We start from the raw sequence: 21,207 nt of genomic DNA on the forward strand, positions 1-21,207 counted from the left end.
TGCTGGGGGAGAGTTCTGATCAGCCAACTTAGGTGCTCTAGATCAAGGTCACCTTCTGATCTAAGAACTGTCGTAGGGACTTCTGACCACTAGTCTCTGCCCCCCGACCATGCTGTGAACTGAATGGGCGGCTGCGTAAACTGAGTGGGCGGGCTCCAGGAACAGCCCTGCTGGGCAGCCGTGAAAAGGCTGGGAGAGCAGCGCAGGCTTCAGGAACAGCCCAGGATTCGGGGACCCCTGGCAAATTGTCATTCGACCCCCAGGTTGAGAACCACTGATTTAAAGGGAGAAAACAACACAGGGGCATGCTGTACAGTCAGGTTATCACAGTGATCAGGTGATTGGGAACTGGACCTCCTAGTTCCTATCATTAGTAGGAGACCCAGGACTATCGGTGAGAGCTCGATCTCTGTGCTGGAGTGCAGCACACTCACAGTGCAAACACAGTGGCGCCCCATGTATGCATATGCCTGTCAGGGAGGGGTTAAGCTACCAATATATATTACCTGGGTGTCCCTATCAAGAGTGCACATTTTAAATTGCTTGGTAAGGAAAAGTATCCCTCATATAAGATTTTTTTTATAATCGTTCACAAACCTATTTACAGTCGAATAAAAACCTATTTACAAAGAGTTCCTATAACAAAAATACATGTGTTTTTTCCTGGGCTCAGACAACTGCGATGGTTTTTGAGTGGCATGTCAAGCTCCGAGTTTCCTGCTGTCAAGACCAGGCAGGTCTGGGGCGCCCAAACACCTGTAGAACAGAAGATAAGATATTAAATACATTAGAGTCCCCACCCATCTATGCCCGGTATACACATGAACACATTTAGAAATGCTAGCGTGGAGAATGTATTAAAGGTTCACTTTGATTTTCCTACCATTAGGTAAGAGAAATGGCTAGAACCCCACTGGGCTCTATTTGTTAACCACTTAAGACCCGGACCAATATGCAGGTTAAGGACCTTGCCCCTTTTTGCGATTCGGCACTGCGTCGCTTTAACAATTGCGCGGTCGTGCGACGTGGCTCCCAAACAAAATTGGCGTCCTTTTTTTCCCACAAATATAGCTTTCTTTTGGTGGTATTTGATCACCTCTGTGGTTTTTATTTTTTGCGCTATAAACAAAAATAGAGCAACAATTTTGAAAAAAATATCAATATTTTTTACTTTTTGCTATAATAAAAATCCCCCAAAAAAAAAGATATAAAAAAGAGTACTCGGGCAAATGCTTGGTATCGGTACCGGGACAACCCTACTTAAAACCAATAACAGTGAAGATATGTGTATAGGACTATAAATCCAGAAGAAGACTGGCCAAAGCAGTCAGCCACAGCAAGGAAGCTAGCGGAAACTTTAGCTCCATTTTAAGCAAAAATCGTCTTAAAATGAACATAATGGAAATTTGTACTGATAAAATATGCAAGCTGCCATTTCTGGATTTTTTTTAATTCTATCCTCCTAGCTGTTATGTTGATCCAAATGTTTTATTACTTTGTGAGAAAAGGGGTTAACACTAGGGGGCGATCAAGGGGTTAAATGTTCCCTAGGGAGTGATTCTAATGGTAGGGGAGGGGACTCACAAGGGGAGGAGACCGATCAGTGTTCCTCTATACTGGGAACACACCATCGGTCTCCTCTCACCTGACAGAACCTAGATCTGTATACACACACTGATCTACGGTCCTGCTCTTTTACCGTGCAATCGTGGGTGCCCGGCGGCCGTCATTTGATGGCTAGCAAGAGGTTAAAGATCTGAATTTCATATCTGTGTTACCATCACCACATACTGGTAAAGAACTTGCTTCCATTTATACTGTGTACAAAGAAGAAAGGTTATGTTAGAGGACCAGTTACCTTTTTCTGATAACCTCTTTGTGTCAGTATTTCTGCCTCCTGTTCTACTAAATCATCATCTTTTTCTTCTGCCAACTTCTCCTCTTGTTCTTCCTCTTCCAAACGCAGCATCTCTTCCATTTCTTTCAAACGGCGTTCAGAAATCTACAAAATGTAATTTAACAGGTAGTGGGAAAAGAGCAAAACGAACTCGGAACAACTGTTTTCTTTTCAAGTACCTCCAAGGATTAGCTACATTCACCATATTTAGAGCCTTCTGGTATGTCAAACGCCAGCTCACAATAACTGAAGAGTCTCTTTTCTCTACAGCCCCTTGCTTTCTTTTATCTGGCCACTGACACCAACAATGAGGCATAATTCCCACCCCCACCGACCCCAACAACGAGGCATAATTCCTCCCACTGATGCCACCGATGGGGCAAAATTCTGCCCACTGACAACAATGGTGAGGCACATGTTCTCCCAATGACGCCAACGATGGGGCATTTTTTTCTTTTTTTTTACCACTGATGTCAGCAACTTGTCTTCTCCCACTGGCCAGTCTGCCCGCCACCCCCCCTTAAGGTTTAAAGGACAGTAAATGGACCCTTTGTTTTAAATTTTTGGAAACCCCTGCTCTACAGGAAAGGAATTATTATTTTCATGATCCATTACATTAAAAGATTGTTCAAAGATTGCAGCAGATCAGTGCCTCAAGGGCAGCCAAATCTTTCAATTTGCCATAATTTGTGACAAATTTGCTAATTTATGGCCACCCTCAGTCAGAAGATCTTCAAAGGGCCTGGGCAACAGTTAGAATACATGCCTAGGCATTACTGATTTTTAGCCCTAAAACTACCTCCGCATTTGTTCTTATACCTTGTTCCTGTAGTTAGAAACTGCTCCCACCTTTTGCAGGGACAGCTGTTCGAATTTGAGTCCCTGCTGACTTGGGCACACCCCCTGAAATACATTGTTTAATTGCCCCTTTCCCTATATGCAGTGCATTGTCAGGCTCTTGGGAGGGAAAGCATTGTTTTGCTGGGAAAGAGTTTAATGTATGCATGTAGAGTGGGATAGAGAGGGCTAAGTATAGGTGGAGTTTTGTAGCCCAACAGACAAGGCTATTTTTTGGAAACCATGGTTTTAATTGTACACATTAAAGAGAAACGTCACCCCACCCCACATTTTTCCAGTGCCGCCCCCCTTAACCGGTATGCTGGGTTCTCTTTAAAATGTATACTCACCTGTTCGGTGGATCCAGCGTTGCGTGCCACCATCTTAGACCTCCTCAGCTGACTGCCTTTTCCAGATTCAGGCAGCCTGGCCCCCAATGATCCTATACAGCTCTGTCCCTCTGTCACCTGGCTGCTGTGTTAATAGGCACCCATGGCCTCTTTGAATGTGTGATGGAGGTCTCCCAGGGGGCTGCTTGAGCCTAGAGGACAATGGTGACAGAGGAAGGGGGCCCCCCCAAAAAAAAGGAGTTGGGTGAAGACATGGTCCTAAATTTGTAGAGTGAAGTTCCTCTCTAAGTTACCTGTGTCTCCAGCTCCAGCTTCCGTGCAGTCTTCTGCTCCTCATCCTCTTTCTTCGCTCTAGAGGTCAGCTGTCTAACTTCTTCCAATTCTCTGATAAGTTCTTCACGAGACTGTAAAGATTCCCTCTGAGCTTGTCTATTCTGGTCTATCTGCTCCTTAATCTGTAGCTGTCTTCCATATAAAACCTGGTAAAAGAAAAATAAAGATTAATTTCTACTATAATCAATCCCAAGGGTGCAAGTATAGCCATAGGGAATCGTTTGACTGCTATTGTACCCAGCAGCAGAAGTGGGCCAGTACATTCTAGAATACTGTAGATGCTTAGTGACTTAGGGGCAGATTCACGCACAGCCGCGCAAAATTGTGCGGGCGTAACGTATCTGATTTACGTTACGCCTCCGCAACTTACACGGGCAAGTGCTGTATTCTCAAAGCACTTGCTCTTTAAGTTGCGGCGGCGTAGCGTAAATCACCCGGCGGAATTCAAATTCGGCGGGTAGGGGGCGTGTATCATTTAAATCAAGCGCATCCCCGTGCCGAACGAACTGCGCATGTGCCGTCCGTAAAATATCCCAGTGTGCATTGCTCCAAATGAAGTCGCAAGGACGTCATTGGTTTCGACGTGAACGTAAATGACGTCCAGCCCCATTCACGGACGACTTACACAAGCGACGTAACTGTTTAAAATTTTGACGCGGTAACGACGGCCATACTTAAACATTAGCTGCACCTCATATAGCAGGGGCAACTTTACGCCGGGAAAAGCCTAATGTAAACGTCGTAACTTTACTGCGTCGGCCGCGCGTACGTTCTGGAATTCGCGTATCTAGCTAATTTGCATACTCGACGCGGAATTCGACGGAAGCGCCACCTAGCGGTCAAAAAAAACTGCAGTTTAGATCCGACGGCGTAAGAGACTTACGCCTGTCGGATCTAATGGATATCTATGCGCAACTGATTCTAAGAATCAGTCGCATAGATACGACGGCGCAACGCAGAGATACGACGGCGTATATCGGCTGTGAATCTGGGCCTTAGATTGCTAGCTAAAAGCATTTACTAAATCATTTATATTTTCCCTGCCAGTGCAGTTAGTGTGCTGTGGTCAGTTACTGTTTTAGAACAGAGCTCCATTCATACCTAGGCGTTTTTCTGCTCTAAAGCCTCTTTCACATTGAGGCGTGGAGCCGAGGTGATGGTATAGCCGCGCTATTTGTAGCGCGGCTATACCGTCGTATTTACCGCGATATTCGGGCGCTAGCAGTGAGGTTTTAACCCCCGCTAGTGGCCGAAAAAGGGTTAATACCGCGCTTTCCCATTGATTTCAATGGGAAGGCGCGGTATAGGAGCGATGAACACACCGCTCCTATACCGCGGTAAAGATGCGGCTAGCAGGACTTTTGGAGCGCTCCTGCTAGCGCACCGCTTCAATGTGAAAGCCTTCGGGCTTTCACATTGAACACTACAGGGCAGGTTTTTTCAAGCGGTATAGCAGCGCTATTTTTAGCGCTGTACCGCATGAAAACCGCCTCAATGTGAAAGGGGCCTAAGCCTCAGCTATAAAAAAGCCCAACAAGACAAATCTCATTACTTTCAAGGGCCCCTGTTCACAAATGAGAGTTCTGTCACCTAAAGGAAAACGCCTGTCGCTCGAAAAAGCACACACGCTTCTTTTTTTGGAAGATTACAGGCGTTTTACTGCTTTTACATTGGTGACCTTTAAACTTCAAAATGCCTGTGCAAAACACCCTAAAAAATGCCTGTAAAATAGCAACGCCTAGATGTGAACGGAGCCTTGAAGGGGTTGTGAATCTTCAGTGTCCGACCCCACCCCCAGCACCCCCGTTTCACTTACCTGAGCCCTGAATTTTCTTTAGCGCGTCCCCCCCGTCGCTCTCTCTGCTGCGGCTTCTCGGGTTCTTGGTTGGATAGATTGATAGCAGCGCAACCATTGGCTCCTGCTGCTGTCAATCAAATCCAATGACGCAGCGCCGGGGCCAAGTCATACACTCTATGCTATGGACGCCCAATGAATGACTCGGGAGCCCGCCCGCAAGCTAACCCCCTCAGGAGAGTGCTTCAAAGAGGGGGTTATCTAATGCGGGGAGGAGCCGCGGTGGTACCCCAGAGGATGATCGGGGCCACCCTGTGCAGAACAAACTGCACATTGGAGGCAAGTATGACATGTTTGTTATTTAAAAATGGGAACCCTTTAGTAGCACTTTAAGGATGCATATATTAATACAGAGCCGCATTTATGTGCGTTTTTAATCACAGCCTGGCACTCAACTTTGAGGTGGAGGTTATAGAGCCAACGTTCTCTAGAATGTAGAGATACATACTGTGTGTAGTTACACCCCTCTGTAATCTGGCAATTTGTATTTATTCATTTTACTGCTCTGGTCACCAATAGCCATTATAATCTATGTAAAAGTGACAAGGCATGCTGCTACAGAATTAAACAGAGTTAAACTCTGTAAAATTGGGTAGAATAGCTCCTGTGGCAGAATTGGTTTAGTGTATCTAGTAGTATACTATCCTTTTGCAAACAACATAAACTATGGCTTCAGCTACCTCTTTCATGAGTCGATTTCTTGCGTTGCGCTCCCTTTCCCATTCAGCCTCTCTTTTCTCCCACACTTGTCTGGCTTCTTCTCTGCAGAGTAAGTTGAGTGTTAGCAGGCACAGAAAACATACTTAGTACAATTGCATTGGTTTCCAACAACAGGCCTTTAAAGCCCAACTCCAACCAGGGCTGCTGATAGAAATTGCGGGGCCCTGTACAGACTACCAAAGTAAATAATATATTTCACTAAAAATACAATAAAATCATTATTAGCAGACACAAATACAACATAACTCACAGGACTCCTGCTACATCAAAAAGATAAAACGGAGTTAATAAAAAAAAATGAAGATGAGATGAAAAAAAATATATACAGGCTGGGCACAGGGAGAGAGAATTAGTGAGGGACTAATGTCTCTTTTCCAGCAGATAAAATCTGGGAGTAGGGAGAGGGGGAGAGACCAACTTTCAGCTGCTGGAGGAAGAGTTCTGCAATTGTCGCCCATCACTAATCCCTCCTTCCGTGTGGGCCCCCCTGTGTGCTCGGGCCCCCTACAAGAGGACCGTTTTTTTACCCCTATCAGCAGCCCCGAATCCAGCCAAAAAACGATTTTGTTTTAGATTGAGTGGTAAAGAGTTAAAGCCACTGTCAAGCTTGTATTTATTTTTTTATTTTATTTTTTACAGTCTCCGTCCCAGTTGAAGGGATTTTCCATTCTGAAGTCAGCCCACCCTGGACTGATATTTCAGATCTGGTAGACCGGGGCAGTGACACCACCCAGCAGTTTCTAATATCAATCATGTATTTCTACTAGTCAAGTCTTCGAGCTTGCATTACTATGCCTGCACACATGTCTTGGACATTTTAGAGGTTTGCTCTATAATGTACAGTATTTATTTTACATTATGGAGAATTCCAAGGACTGACATTTTTTATATTAGGAGCAGAGATTTCCCCATTTCTATATGCCGCCTCTGGACACCATCTGCTGCCAGATTCTGTGCGGCAAAAACTCTGACACTGGGCATAAAGTGACTGCGTCCAGGGGTACTAATATATAATTGTGAAAGTAATAGTGACTGCACTGTGAAACAGAGAGAAAAAGGATGGAGGGTTTACCATCAGTTTGACGGCAGGAGACGAGCTTGGCGCTCGTGGATTTTATCGTTTACCCGTTTTAAATGTGAGTTTTATTGTTATCTATCGTATTATCAAACATGCCTTCTTACGGGTTTATGCTATGAGCGTTCCCTATTTTTTCCATTAATACCGCCATTCAATTTGATATTGGGGACCTGTACCTGGGACTCCGGAGTGGACCAAAACATACAGCTGGGACTGATGAACTTGGCGTTCGTGGATTGATGCCCGTGCTCCTCTCTTTACAGAGTGAGTGCATAACTGTATGATTAGTCATTGCTCCACACCGGACTCCAATAGAGTTATACGATGAACTTTCCCCATTTCATTTTTTCCATGTCACTGCCCACCTGCTACTGAGAACTAATTAACCACTACAAGGATATCTCCATAAGGTTGCAATCACCTCTTCCAGTGTATATCGTCGGCAGTGAGGTGAGCTGCTTGTTAGCACTGAGGTGTCTCACACTGCAGGTTCTGCTCAGCACTGTATGTCGTAATTGGTGACGGCACTTATTAGACACTCAGTATTTTGGGAACTTATTGTGTGATTCATTATCCTTCACTATCATCTTTTTTTTTCATCGATTCACACACTCTTTTGGATTTTTACACCATTTTGCTTTGGGACTATCCATTATTGGATTCACAGGACTTTTATTTACATTTTTTCCTTTTTTGGATGATTACACATGTGTTTTCTACTGTTTGATTTCACACATTTAGTATTGTTTATCACTGGATGCATAAGAAGAGTTCACTTATGACACATTGTATTAGTTTATTGCCTGATGGCATCACTGTACACATTATAGACCTTGGTTACTTATGTTTTATCGTCCACATAGGGGGTATAGTATCTAGACCCTTCACCCTGTTCTTTCTCTCTGTATCACATCGCAGTCACCATTACTTTCACATTTGTCACTTGTCTTTTAGGATTAGATCCATAGGTGTCTGCAGCAGTGCCCCCCCAGTTTAGTATCTCAGAGTAGGCCCATAGACAGCGCGGGAGTTCTCTTTATTTTTATATTAATATATAACTGTTAGATGAACGGCTGCATGCAAACAGCAGCACCTGTCATTGTTGTACAAATCTGATAGCTGCCGCCGACAGCACCTGCTGGTTGCACACAATATGTGCAAGCAGCATTTACAACCGTCATCAAGAATTGGCTGAAGTTGCATGAGCACATGCAAATATCCAAAACCGAAATTGTAGATGCCGCTCTGGCTGCAGGAATCCCAATCAAAGCTGACCACTGTGAGTGCAGGCTAGGACAGAGCCTGTCCCAGATCCAGACAGCAATGTACAGGGCAGAAAATGTCCACATGAGCCGCACATCTCTGCAAAACCCCAGGTAAGAAACTGTAACAGCCTCAATACAGGCTCCCCTCCAGGCCATACCACCAACGTGTTTCACTCACACTGGGGGCGTGGCCTGGCTGGAGCCCTGGGCTGAGGCTGTCACTTCCTTACCTGGGGTTTGCAGAGATGCGCAGTTCATATGGACTGTACACATGCAAATATCTCCGTACTTGTCATCCTTGAGAAGATATCTGCTCCTCAGCTCCAGGTTAGAGCCCACAGCCACCAATCACATTCAAGCTTCTGTTCACTAAATGTCACCTTCTGGTGCAGGTTGGAAAAAGTAGTTTTTACAGTATTTTGCATGTCTCAAAACTAACGTTTTTGTTAAATGTTATGGCCTGAGGAATACACATAACAAAAGGCTTAATGTGTGTTACTACAGTAACCAAAAGACATGAATCTCTGATACTTAAATGTCATTAGAGCTATATTTATCAGTGAGTACAGAACAGATAACGTGAGAGGATTACTGTATAATTATGGCGAGCTGTGATCAGAGCTTTTACATGGATTGGGGAGGTCACAGCTGCTTGACAATGCTTTGCACTGCATTCCGTGTTAGGGGATATTTTTAATATTGTGATTGTTATACATGAAATGATGTATGCCTGAGGACCTGTCACTTACCTAGAGATTACAGATGTAGGCTCCAGTCATTTTTCCAATCATTTTCCCCAAAGTGGGGGAGTTTATGTTAGGCTGGGTTCACACTACGATTTTCCCGTCCGTCAGCCGCATACGATTTATATGAAAAAACGTATGCGGCTGAAACGGACGTAAACGTATGGAACCGCACATATGTGCGTTTTCCATTGACTTTAATGTTTAAAAAAAACGTATGCGTTTGCCATACGGTTTCAAAAACGGCCGCAAAACCGTGGTTGAACACGGTTTTGCGTACTGTTAAAAAACGTTTTGCCAGCAAATCGTACGCACCCGGATGCATCTGAGTGCATACGATTTGCAATGCATTGTCTAAGGGCCCGTACGTTTTCAATACTGAAATCGTATGCGGCTGAAAATCGTAGTGTGAACCCAGCCTAACTATATTTCCCGGGGGTAAGAATTCAGGACTTGTTCACATAGCATGCATACGCTGGCATGTGGTTTGAACTTCCTCTGTTGTGCCTATACAATGCATTCCTAACATGCAGAGGGGGACATTTTTATGACCTTTTGTGCAACTCAATGCTTCTAGCTTTCGCTGCAAAGCACTGTAACTCATACAGCATCAGAACGCAGTGTGCAGAGCAAAAATGCACTTCCTTTATTTTTTTCAGTGCACACCAATGCAGCATGTCGGTGTGACCTGATGCTTTAGGATACAAGGCCATTCACCTTGTCTTTGCATTGGGATGGTAATGGTCAGAGCCAGTCTATAGTTTCAAGTACAGCCAACATTAATTATTATGTTGGCACAACACATTCCCATCTGACTGGACAATCTTCTTTAGAATTACCAATAACCATCAGGCAGGCCCTTAAACTATAAAAGTTGTTAGTAAATGTAAATAAGATTGGAAAAACAGATTGGAATGTTTGTAACAAGCATTATAATAGCGCTGGAGTCAGAACACACTTGTAACCACTTACCGTCACACACAGATATACGTTGGCAGAATGGCACAGGTGGGCAAATGGGCGTACAGGTACATCCTTTAAATTTGCCGCCTTGCGGGTGCACGCTGTGGGAGCGTGCCCGCTGATCCCGCAAACTCTATGTTCGCCAACAGCCCGCGATCGTGAGACCGAGAGGCAGAACAGGGATATGGTATAAGTATGGATATGTATACAAGGCATTTCCCTGTTCTGCCTAGTGACATGACAGGGATCCACTGTCAGTTAAAGTGACGCAGTGCCGTATCGCAAAAAGTGCTCTGGTCAGGAAGGGGGTAAATTCTTCCGGTGCTGAAGTGGTTTAAAGTATGCAAGACCTGTAACAAGGAATGCAGATCAGTAAAGTAAGAAGCCTTTATCTGCATATGTATTCTAAATAATAGGTGGGCTTTAAGGTGGGGGTTGTTGTGGTCACTAAGTATTTAGTTAAGGTTTGGCATCAGAGCATTTTTTCCCCCCATGCCAAAAACTAATATAGCATTATAAAATTTTGCTGCAGAGAATAATAATTTTTTCAAGACTAAAAGCCAGTGTTTTGCTATTGGTTTCAGATTTTGGAAGGAATTGATCAGTTTCACCTAAACATAGTATCTATCTCTGCCTCCCGCTGTCTCTCCAGACGAAGCTGTTCCTCAATAACGCGTTTCATCCATGCTGCGTCAGCTGCAGCTTGCTCCCTTCTAGCCGATCGCAGACGTTGCTCATCATCCTCCTTACTTATCAGGGCAGAGAGGATTTTCATGTCCATTTCCTGCAATGACAGAACAAATTCTACAATCAAAGATATGGTCATGGTACAAAACGCACATAATCAAATGGCACTTTCTACCCAACTGCGTATAAGTGTAAGGGGCAGATTTGGCAGCAGTTAATAACGTTATATTTGCCATTTGGAGATGGGGGGGCAATGGGGGTCATTTGAAATAAAGTTCTCCATGATTGATTTTTTTTTTTTAAGTTGTTTTTATTAGTTTTAGAAAAATACAAAACAGAGCCTTTGGCCATTCCCTGTCTCGAAAAGCACACAGCATAAAAAAAATCCCAACTGTAGTCGCAACTCTGGTCCCCCTCAATCAACAAGGATAACATCCTCCATGGTTGATATTTTACCATCGTACCCTTACCTCCTTCCACAATTGCTTCTCAAACTGACACCATTCCTAGAGAACAGGCGACTAAATGCCTACATAGGTTTTCTGGTTATTGTATCATGGTACTTAGTACTCCTATATTGATGATGTGGTCCATATGACGAGGTCTATATGTGTTACTGCAGGCAATTAAGTTTCACAGAATGTTTGTACAAAACATGTACTTATACATTTGTCTTGGTTTCTTTATAACAAGGTTTCTCCAATCTGCATAGGCATGCTTGAAAGGTTTGAAAGAGAAGGAGGCGCACCTAAGTGCAATATTAGAAGGTTATTTTAATCGCGCAAACATAAATGCGCTTACAGGGAAGAAGACATCACAGGCATATCTGTTATATAGGGAGTCCTCCCCGAGGGGTGCCAACAATCTGGTTTTCCCATCGTTCGGCTGTGTTTTTTGCCTGCACAGGATGGCAATTCCAAGGCAGGAAGTGCAGGGGATCCTGGCTGCCTGGTGTGGACCGCACGGGGGGGAAATTACGTCACCCGGTGGGCGGACCTCGATGTGAGAAGTACAGGAAACAAGGCTACGCGCTCTGAGGATACAGCTCCTTCTAGAAGGACTCCCCCCTATATGATAGATATGCCTGTGATGTCTTCCCTGTAAGTGCATTTATGTTTGCGCTATTGAAATAACCCTATAATATTGCACTTAGGTGCGGCTCCCTCCTTCTCTTTCAAACTTCTCAAGCATGCCTATGCAGATTGGGAACCTTTTTATAAAGAAACAAAGACAAATGTATAAGTACATAAACGCTCTTAAAAATAACTTTTTAATATTGCACTTAGGTGCGCCTCCCTTCTCTTTCTTGCATTCCTCACAGAGTACTCTGGATACGCTCTGGGGATGGCTTGCACCTCAACAATTTTTAAAGCATATATGGACAAATTCCAACTATAAAAAGGACAAAATAAAGCTGAATTACCATACAAGCTTTCTCATTGTCATGCGCTGGGTAACCCTTTTTTCTTAAAGCGGAGTTTCACCCAAAAATGGAACTTCCGATTTTGAAATCCAGGTATTTGCTCCCACTTCCAGGCATAGATCACCGATGTGACCTACGCCACGTCCGGCTCCTACTCCATCCCCCTCGCTGTCTTCTGGGATACACACAGGTCCCAGAAGACAGCAGGGACCAGTGGGATCGCGCAGCGTGACTTGTGCATGCGCTTCACTTCCCGATTCCCATACCGAAGATGGCGGCGCTTCCAGAGCAGAGGGACAGATCGGCTTTGGGTGAGGACATCGTGGGCGCCCAGGACAGGTAAGTGTCCATATAATAAAAGTCAGCAGCTGCAGTATTTGTAGCTGCTGACTTTTAATATTATTTTTTTTTGGCAGAACGCTGCTTTATTGCTTGAGAAGTTTGACTTTGTTCCAATAAACATGCATAATTAACAAAAGCATCTACATATGGAGTACTTATGTTAATACATTTTAAGAATATCATAATGAACACCATTTTTCTTTGAGCCTTCATAAAAGGATTTTAAAGCGGAGTTCCATCCATTTTTGAGAGGTGGTCTTAAACTAAAGACCCACCTCGCAAAACCTAGTTTTTGAATATTACATTTTTTTTTTCTTACTTACCTTTTTGAAAGTACCAAGTCTACTTCCGATCCAGCCGGGCCGCGGCCCATGATGTCACGTCCTCTTTTGCGGCGAGCTCCTCCGGTGTTTTCTGGGACCTGTGTGTGTCCCAGAAGACAAGCTGGCCATTCACAAAGCACCGCGCAACTCGCACATGCGCAGTAGGTGGGTCTTTAGTGGCAGTGAAGCCACAAGCCTCCACTGCCGGTTTCCCTTAGTTGGAATGGCGGCGCTGGCACCCGATCCGATGGACGGATCGGCCTTGGGGGGCCGACATCGCGGGCTCCCCGGACAGGTAAGTGTTTCTAGCTGCCGACTTTTTAAAAGAAAATAAAAAATGTGGCTGGAACACCGCTTTTAAGAGGCTTCTTTTTATCAATATATCATTTAAAGTTGAACTCCAGAAATGATCTGTTTTTTTAAACAGGGCCAGCTTGGCATAATTATTCCCCTTTCACATCCAGGGGGCTACTGAGAAAATCCTGTACTCATTGAAAAAAAAAAACAAGATGATTGTTGAATGGTGGAGGCAGAGGTGCAAGTGACTTCCTGTGTTCAGCGTGAAGACAGCGAGTGACTCTAGGAGCACCGAGAGCAGGACAGCTGACTGAAATGTATCATAGGCTATTACAGTAGTTAGTTACAATTTCAGCATCCCCAATGTCCCTCTGGATAGGACACATGGATAATTACATGTAACCAAACAGGCACAATGTAAGTTTAAAAAACAGATAATTTCTGGAGTTCACATTTAATAAAAAATATTTTTTTTACAAAATGCTGTCTATAGTTACTTCATGCCATATAACACCCCAACTGCTTTACAATGGTTATGCTGCACCATAGATACTTAGTGAGCTCTATAATGGAGGCCTTTCCTTGGCTAATCCAATCAGGTTAGCTTGCTGAAAAGCTGGGTCCAGGCCGTTATACAGCCCTTGACTGTGCAAGCAAGATACGGAGCTTAAAGGTTGAGCTTGTTTATTTTCTAAGTATATAAAGTATATGTCTTACCAGTTCTTCTTGTACCATCTGGGCTCTCCTCTTCATCTGAGCTGTATACTGACGACTCAAGAAATGACTAAGAAATAAATATCATATAAATAAGTTATTCTGGTCTTTAGTTTCTTATTTTACTGAATAAAACAGTGTATTAGTCAACCTACAAGACAATTCGATAGCCCATTGCTATACATTCTCATAACAAGTTAAAGTGGTAGTAAAGGCAGTATTTCTATTTTTACCTACAGGTAAGCTTATAATAAAACGTACCTGTAGGTTAAATGATTGACTCCTAAATGTGCACCGTTTAGGAGATATTCAAGGGAGCAGCAGTCGGTGACGTCACCTGCGCAATGCATACTAGCACACAGAGCTGCGCGATTAATCGTTAAGAATTGTTATGGCAATTTGTTCTCCCTTGCGATCTTTACAAAGTATTTCCCGATTCTTTCTATGCAGAGAATTCTCTCTGCCCTGCTGAAGCCAACAGCCCTCAAAAGAAAGAAAAAAAAAAAGGGGCAGTCTGCCAAGTATCACAACATTCTTTAGCAGTGGAACCAAGTCTAAACATTGTAACGAAGGATGAGCTCCGGCGTGTTCGCATAGAACACGTGCAGAGCCCGCCAGGAAGTCGGCACCCGCGCTGCGCTAATCACAGCCAGGGAGACATTATCCGATGCTCGGCTGCAGAGATCGGGAAATGTCTGCCTGGCTGTGATTAGCGCAGTGCGGGTGCCGACTTCCTGGCGGGCTCTGCACGTATTCTATGCGAACACGCCGGAGTTCATCCTTAATTGTAACGATTTGTCCTTTAGTTCAAAAGGAATACACTTTGGTGTGTAAATGAGGAAAATTTTAACCACTAAGCCCTCGTACACACGACCGTTTTCCTCACAATCGTGTGTATGTTTTTCGTCGAGAAAACTGTCGTGGATCTCGACGAGAAAAAAACAGAACATGCTCTCTTTTTTCTCGTCAGGAGTCTCAATTTCCTTGTCGTGTTTCTCGTCGAGCTGGTTTACGACGAGAAACATGCTCAAAATAAAGTATGAGACTGGAGCGCACCATCGGTAAAAGTAGCGTTCGTAATAGAGATAGCACATTAATAGGGGCAGCACAGTGGTGTAGTGAGTAGCACTTTCGCCTAGCAGCAAAAGGGTTGCTGGTTCGAATCCTGACCACGACACCATCTGCCTGGAGTTTGCATGTTCTCCCTGTGCCTGCGTGGGTTTCCTCTGGGTACTCCGGTTTCCTCCTACACTCCAAAGACATGCTGGTAGGTAAAATTGTATCTTGTTCAAATTGGCCCAGTATATATATGTATATCTGTGTGTATGACTGTGTGTCCCAAGCGTGTCGTGATCCTACGGGTAAAATGACCGCACCAGCCAAGCAGACACTGGCTGGAAAAAGCAAGTTAGGCTTACCGGTAACTTGTTTTCCAGAAGTCTTTCAGGACAGCACCTCGAGAGATAGTGACTCCTCCCTCTCCAACAGGAAACACCTTCACTTCAAACTTTAAAGGGAGGCTCCTCCCAGCACACTTCAGTTGTTACCGAGAAACCTCCGGCCCCGGCTGGAACATATAAACACATAGGTTAGTCACAGCATGGCACATTTAACAAGTATCTCAAACGGGCGGGTTGCTGCTGTCCTGAAAGACTTCTGGAAAACAAGTTACCGGTAAGCCTAACTTGCTTTTTCCCAGAGCGTCTTTCAGGACAGCACCTCGAGAGGATACCAGAGACTTACCACCTTAGGGCGGGACAACAGCTTGTAGGACCTTCCTGCCAAATGCTTGGTCCTTGGCAGAAATAAGGTCCAATCTATAATGCCGTACAAACGTGTTAAAGCTTGACCACGTCGCCGCCCTGCAGATTTGTTCCAGGGTGGCACCAGCTCTTTCTGCCCATGAGGTCGCAAGCGCTCGTGTAGAATGGGCACAGATCCCATCTGGTGGGACAATCTTTGCATGCAAATAGGCCTCCCTGACGGCTAGCTTTAACCATCTGGCTATCGTGCCCTTTGAGGCTGGATGGCCCCTTCTTTTGCCCCCAAACAAAACAAATAGTGAATCTGAGTGTCTGAAGGACTCTGTTATTTTAAGGTAGCATAACAGAGCCCTTCTCACATCTAACATGTGAAAAAACGATTCTTTTTCCCCCCGAGGGGTTTGAACAAAACGTAGGTAGTACAATCTCTTGAGCGCGATTGGCTGCTGAGGCTACCTTTGGTAAGAATTTTGGGTCTGTTCTAAGCACAACCCTATCCGAAAATAAAGAAAAATACGGTTCCCTTATTGACAGGGCCTGTAGTTCGCTCACCCTACGAGCTGAGGTGATAGCGACCAGAAAAAGAACCTTCAAGGTAGCATCTCTAAGAGAAGCATCACACAAAGGTTCAAAAGGCTTTTCAGCTAAAGCTTTCAAAACAATTGACAAATCCCACTTCGGGAAACACTTGACCTGTGGCGGCCTGGCCCTCGAGAGGGCTCTAAAGAACCTTGATACCAACGGTTCGGAGGCTATTGATCTTTCTAGGAAGACTGCTAAGGCGGATACTTGCACTTTTAGAGTGCTGACCGCTAACCCCATATCTGCTCCGTTTTGCAAAAATTCTAGGATGGCCTTCAGGCTGCTAGGTTCCATGTTAGCAGTGTGACACCAGGACGTAAATACTCTCCAAACCTTAGCATAGATGGCTCTTGTGACCTTCTTCCTGCTATTTAATAGGGTAGACACTAACCGATCTGAAAACCCCTTATCCTCTAGGATCTTTCTTTCAGAAACCAAGCTGAAAGGGAGAGCCTGAATACGTCCGGATGACACACTGGACCCTGACTCAGAAGATCTGACCTGCAAGGTAGGTGCCAACATGGTCTTGTAGCCATGCCTAGGAGTGTTGAGAACCATGGTCTCTTGGGCCAATACGGAGCAATCAGGATTACTGGGACTCCCTCCTTCTGAATCTTTCTCAGGACTAGTGGAATCAGTTGGAACGGGGGGAAAGCGAAGCAGAGGCGAAATCCCCAGGGATGCGCCAGGGCATCTACCCCTAAAGAGCCCTCCAGTCTGTTTAGAGAAAAAAACAGAGGTACCTGGGAGTTTTCTCTCGAAGCAAATAAGTCCACCTCTGGTTGACCCCACTTGCTGACTATTTCTGCGAAGACTTCGGGGTTTAGAGACCACTCCGACTCCCGAACCTGACGCCTGCTCAGAAAATCTGCCACCCCATTCAGGGATCCCTTCAGGTGTACCGCCGAGAGGGATCGCAGATTTCTTTCTGCCCATAACAGAGTGCTTTCGGCCAACATCAGCAGGGGCTTGCTTCTGGTGCCCCCCTGCCTGTTCAGATACGCTACGGCCGTAGCGTTGTCCGTCAACACCTGGACATGTTGGTCTAGTAGATCCGGAGCAAACCTCTCTAGAGCTAATGAGACTGCTCTCAACTCCCTCCAGTTCGAGGATCGAGCTGACTCCTCCTTTGACCATCGGCCCTGAACAAAGTTCTTTCCCAAATGGGCTCCCCATCCCCAGGCACTGGCATCTGTCGTTATCCTTTCCCCCACCGGAAAGGACCACTCCAGACCTCTCGAGAGAACCCTCTGGTCCTTCCACCAATATAGGGATCTTTTTACCCGAGATGGAATCTTTACTAGATTGTCCAGGGAATTGAGGTTGTGATCCCATGACCTTAACAGAAAACTTTGTAGGCACCGAAAGTGCAGCCTTGCCCACTGGATTGCAGGCATGGTTGAGGTCAATAGTCCTTACGCTGCCATTATTTGCCTTATGGATATGGGTTGATTGGACTGAAGTCGAGAGATTGTCTCGTGGACCTTGATCTTTTTTTCTTGGGGTAGAAAAATACTTTGGCTCAGAGAGTTCACCTGAAATCCTAGAAACAGAATATCCTGAGCAGGTACCAATGAGGATTTCTGAAGGTTCAGGATCCACCCCAGGGACTCCAGGTGAGTTTGAGCCGTGGCCAAGTCTATCAGTAGTTTTTCCCTTGACAGGGCAAAAAATAGCAGGTCGTCTAGATATGGAACCACTGCTACTCCCTGCAGCCGCAGCGGGGCCAAGGCTTCCGCCATCACCTTGGTAAATACCCGGGGTGAGGATGAGAGCCCGAAAGGCAGAGCCCTGTATTGCAGGTGCTGAACTATCCCCCCTCTCCTTACCGCAAACCTGAGGTATCTTTGGGATCGCGGAGAGATCGGGATGTGCAGGTAGGCATCCCTCAAATCTATTGACACCATGAAGCAACCTGGCGTCAATAGATTCCGGACCGAAAAAATAGAGTCCATTTTGAACCTTCTGTACCTGACTGATCTGTTTAAGGGTTTCAGGTTTAGGATCATCCTGAATTTTCCTGTTGGTTTCCTTACCAGGAAAATATGGGAGTAGAAACCCAGGCCTTGCTCTGCCTGAGGTACCTCTATTATTACCCCCTGCTGCCTCAACTCCCTTAAAGAGGATTTCATGGCCAGGGATTTTGCTGGATCCTTTGGGAAATTTGTCACCAGAAATCTTTGGGGTGGGGTTTCTGAAAACTCTATCTCGTAACCCCGGGACAGGGTGGTCAGAATGTACTGATTGGTGGTTATCTCTGACCATCGCGGAAGAAATTTTTGTAATCTTCCGCCAACCCGGGACGCCGAGTCATTGCGTTTTTTGGGGCTGTGCAGGAGGATTGAAAAGGATTCCCTTTTTTTCTTTGGCTTTCTGTGCTCAACCTCTCCTGTCCCCTTGGGGTTTGTTGCCCTTATCTTGTGCCCTTTGCTGACGAAAAAAACGTCTAGGGGGCTGCCTTTTCCTTTTGACCGGGAAAGATTTCTTCCTATCTGCGGTCCTGTCCAGGATACTATCTAGGTCTGGACCAAATAGGAGATCTCCTGAGCAAGGGATACCGCAAAGTTTGTTCTTTGATGCCGCATCCCCTGGCCAGGTTTTCAGCCAAAGCGCTCTCCTGGCCGAATTTGCCAGGGCCGCTGACCTTGCTGACATTTTAATGGCCTCCACTGAGGCATCCGCAATGTAGGCTATTGCCGCGGTCAGAGTAGAAAAAGATTCCAGAATCTCCTCTTTCGACGAATCAGACGAAATATGATTCTTCAGCTGATTTGTCCAGAACTCTAGATTCCGGGCCACACAGGTTGTGGCCATGGCGGGCTTTAAACCATTCATGATTGACTGCCAAGATCTTTTGAGGAGGAGATCCATGCGCTTATCCATGGGGTCCTTTAGGACACCCATGTCCTCAAAGGCCAGGTCCGTGGACCTAGATACTTGCGAAAAAGCCGCATCAAGTTTTGGGACTTTATTCCAAACTGCTGTTTGATCTTCCTCAAAGGGAAAGCGCCTCTTATGTGCTTTAGGGAAAAAGGGTTTTTTCTCTGGGTCCTGCCATTCTCTAACTATGGTCTCAGAAATTACTGAATGGACCGGAATGACCCGCCCTTTTGACTCACCCAGACCCGCATACATGCGGTCATGCAAGGTTAGATCCCTTTTTTCCCTCACTCAGGCCTAGAGTTAAATGGATGGCCCTGATTAAGCCGTCCACTTCCTCCAGGGATAGTTTAAATTTTGAGGGGTGCCCCACAGACTCCCCTTCTGACTCCTCTGAGTCCTCGCTGTCTGGTACCTGAGAGCCCCCTTCCCTGGGACCTGCTTCGACTGTTCCCAAAATCAGTTCCGGTACTGACACTGAATCCTGAGAGGATTGGGAAGTGGAGGCTAGAGGGGTGGGAGGCGGAACTAATGACTCACGTAAGGACTGAAATGTGGACAGTAGTTCTTTCTTTGCTGAGGAGATCAGTTCATCCCGCATAGCGGCTGACTCCTCCTGTATCAAAGAATCAATGCATGGTTTACAAAGTGCCTTCTTCCAGCTGTCACTCATCTTAGTTTTACATGATGGACATCTCCTTCTAGTGTCAGACTTAGCCTGCAAGGGAAAAAACAGGGAAGAGAAGGCAGGGAGACCTTAGTGAGGAACCCTGTTCACACTTATGGATCCCCATAATAGGTGCACTAGGAAAATAAAGACCAACCAGTGCCCAGACAGGCCCCCAAGCCACTGGGGGGGAAAAAATGATTTAGAGACTGACCATCCACCTGACAGCAAAAAAAGGAAAAGGCAGAACTCATAAGGAAGAAAAAACACTCACTGCGCTGCTTCCCGCAGAGGTCTTGCTGGTGCCTGTGCCTGTCCCCACCGCTGGGTTTTCTGCTGTCTCCATCGCAGAATACCAGCGCTTCACCCGTGGCTTCACTGACCGGCTTCCGGAGACCTATAGCGCCGTTGCGCCGGACCGGAAGCGGAAATCGGCACCAGCTCCCGCTCCGCCCCTTCCTGGCCGGCGCGCCGGAAATGACGCATCGGCCGGCGCCCGCGCTGTAAACAGAATGGCGCGAATCGCGCGCGCGGCCGCCGGACATCCGCTGCTGCTTGTGGCCCCACTGAGCACACCTCGCCCGCCTATAGCACCCGGAACCCCGGATGTATGGAAGGGGGAGCCCGGCTACTACCGTCGCCGAACGGGTAGCTCGGGGAGCGGAGTCTCCCAGGCGCTCTGGCCTGTAAAAAAAAGGTATGAAAAAAACGGGAGTAATCCAGGGCTTCCCTGGAACTAAGAACTCCCAAGAAGATGTTCCCTCCGGGTCGGAGGAAACACAAAAACTGAAGTGTGCTGGGAGGAGCCTCCCTTTAAAGTTTGAAGTGAAGGTGTTTCCTGTTGGAGAGAGAGGAGTCACTATCTCTCGAGGTGCTGTCCTGAAAGACGCTCTGGGAAAAAGCGCCTAGAGGCGATTCAGTTCGCATGTGTAGCGCTATACAAGTCATTCATTCATTCATTCGTCACGCTGTAACAGACTGAAAAGCGCGAATCGTCTCTTACCAAACTTTTACTTAACACGCAGTAACATGAGATTAGCAAAAGCAGCCCCAAGGGTGGCGCCAGTGGAATCGAACTTCCCCTTTATAATGCCGTTGTACGTCACCGCGTTTGAGAACGACGAGATTTTGTCTTGACAGTGTGTACGCAAAGAAAGCTCGACAAGATTCTCGTCAAGCCTGACAAGAACCTCGTCGAGGAAAACGATGTTTCTTTTACGACGAGATTCTCGGTCGTGTGTACGAGGCCTTAAACACTATGGGCTAGATTCAGGTAGGGGGGACGTAAATTTGTGCGGGCGTAGCGTATGTTATTTATGCTACGCCGCCGCAATTTAGAGAGGCAAGTGCAGTATTTACAAAGCACTTGCTCCGTAAGTTGCGGCGGCGTAGCGTAAATCTGCCGGCGTAAGCGCTCCAAATTCAAATTGTCAAGAGGTGGGCGTGTTTTATGTAAATAAAACATGACCCCACGTAAATAACGTTTCT

The 21,207-nt window shown here is 45.9% G+C and overlaps 1 protein-coding gene across 2 annotated transcripts in view; it reads right to left on the bottom strand.

The window, feature by feature from the left end:
* Nucleotides 1–281: 281 nt before the first annotated feature.
* The window catches only part of LOC120937998 (trichoplein keratin filament binding), a 42,941-nt gene continuing 22,015 nt past the window's right edge, over nucleotides 282–21,207 (bottom strand). For both annotated transcript variants that reach the window (XM_040351607.1, XM_040351618.1), the window contains exons 8-13: nucleotides 13,831–13,897; nucleotides 10,653–10,825; nucleotides 5,953–6,034; nucleotides 3,378–3,563; nucleotides 1,859–2,002; nucleotides 282–756 (exon numbers count right to left, since the gene is read on the bottom strand). In XM_040351607.1, the coding sequence (XP_040207541.1) occupies nucleotides 724–756; nucleotides 1,859–2,002; nucleotides 3,378–3,563; nucleotides 5,953–6,034; nucleotides 10,653–10,825; nucleotides 13,831–13,897 (685 nt within the window). In that variant the 3' untranslated portion in view covers nucleotides 282–723. The remainder of the gene's footprint in view (nucleotides 757–1,858; nucleotides 2,003–3,377; nucleotides 3,564–5,952; nucleotides 6,035–10,652; nucleotides 10,826–13,830; nucleotides 13,898–21,207) is intronic.

The sequence above is a fragment of the Rana temporaria genome, chromosome 1, assembly GCF_905171775.1.
Source record: "Rana temporaria chromosome 1, aRanTem1.1, whole genome shotgun sequence".
Taxonomy (NCBI): Eukaryota; Metazoa; Chordata; class Amphibia; order Anura; family Ranidae; genus Rana; species Rana temporaria.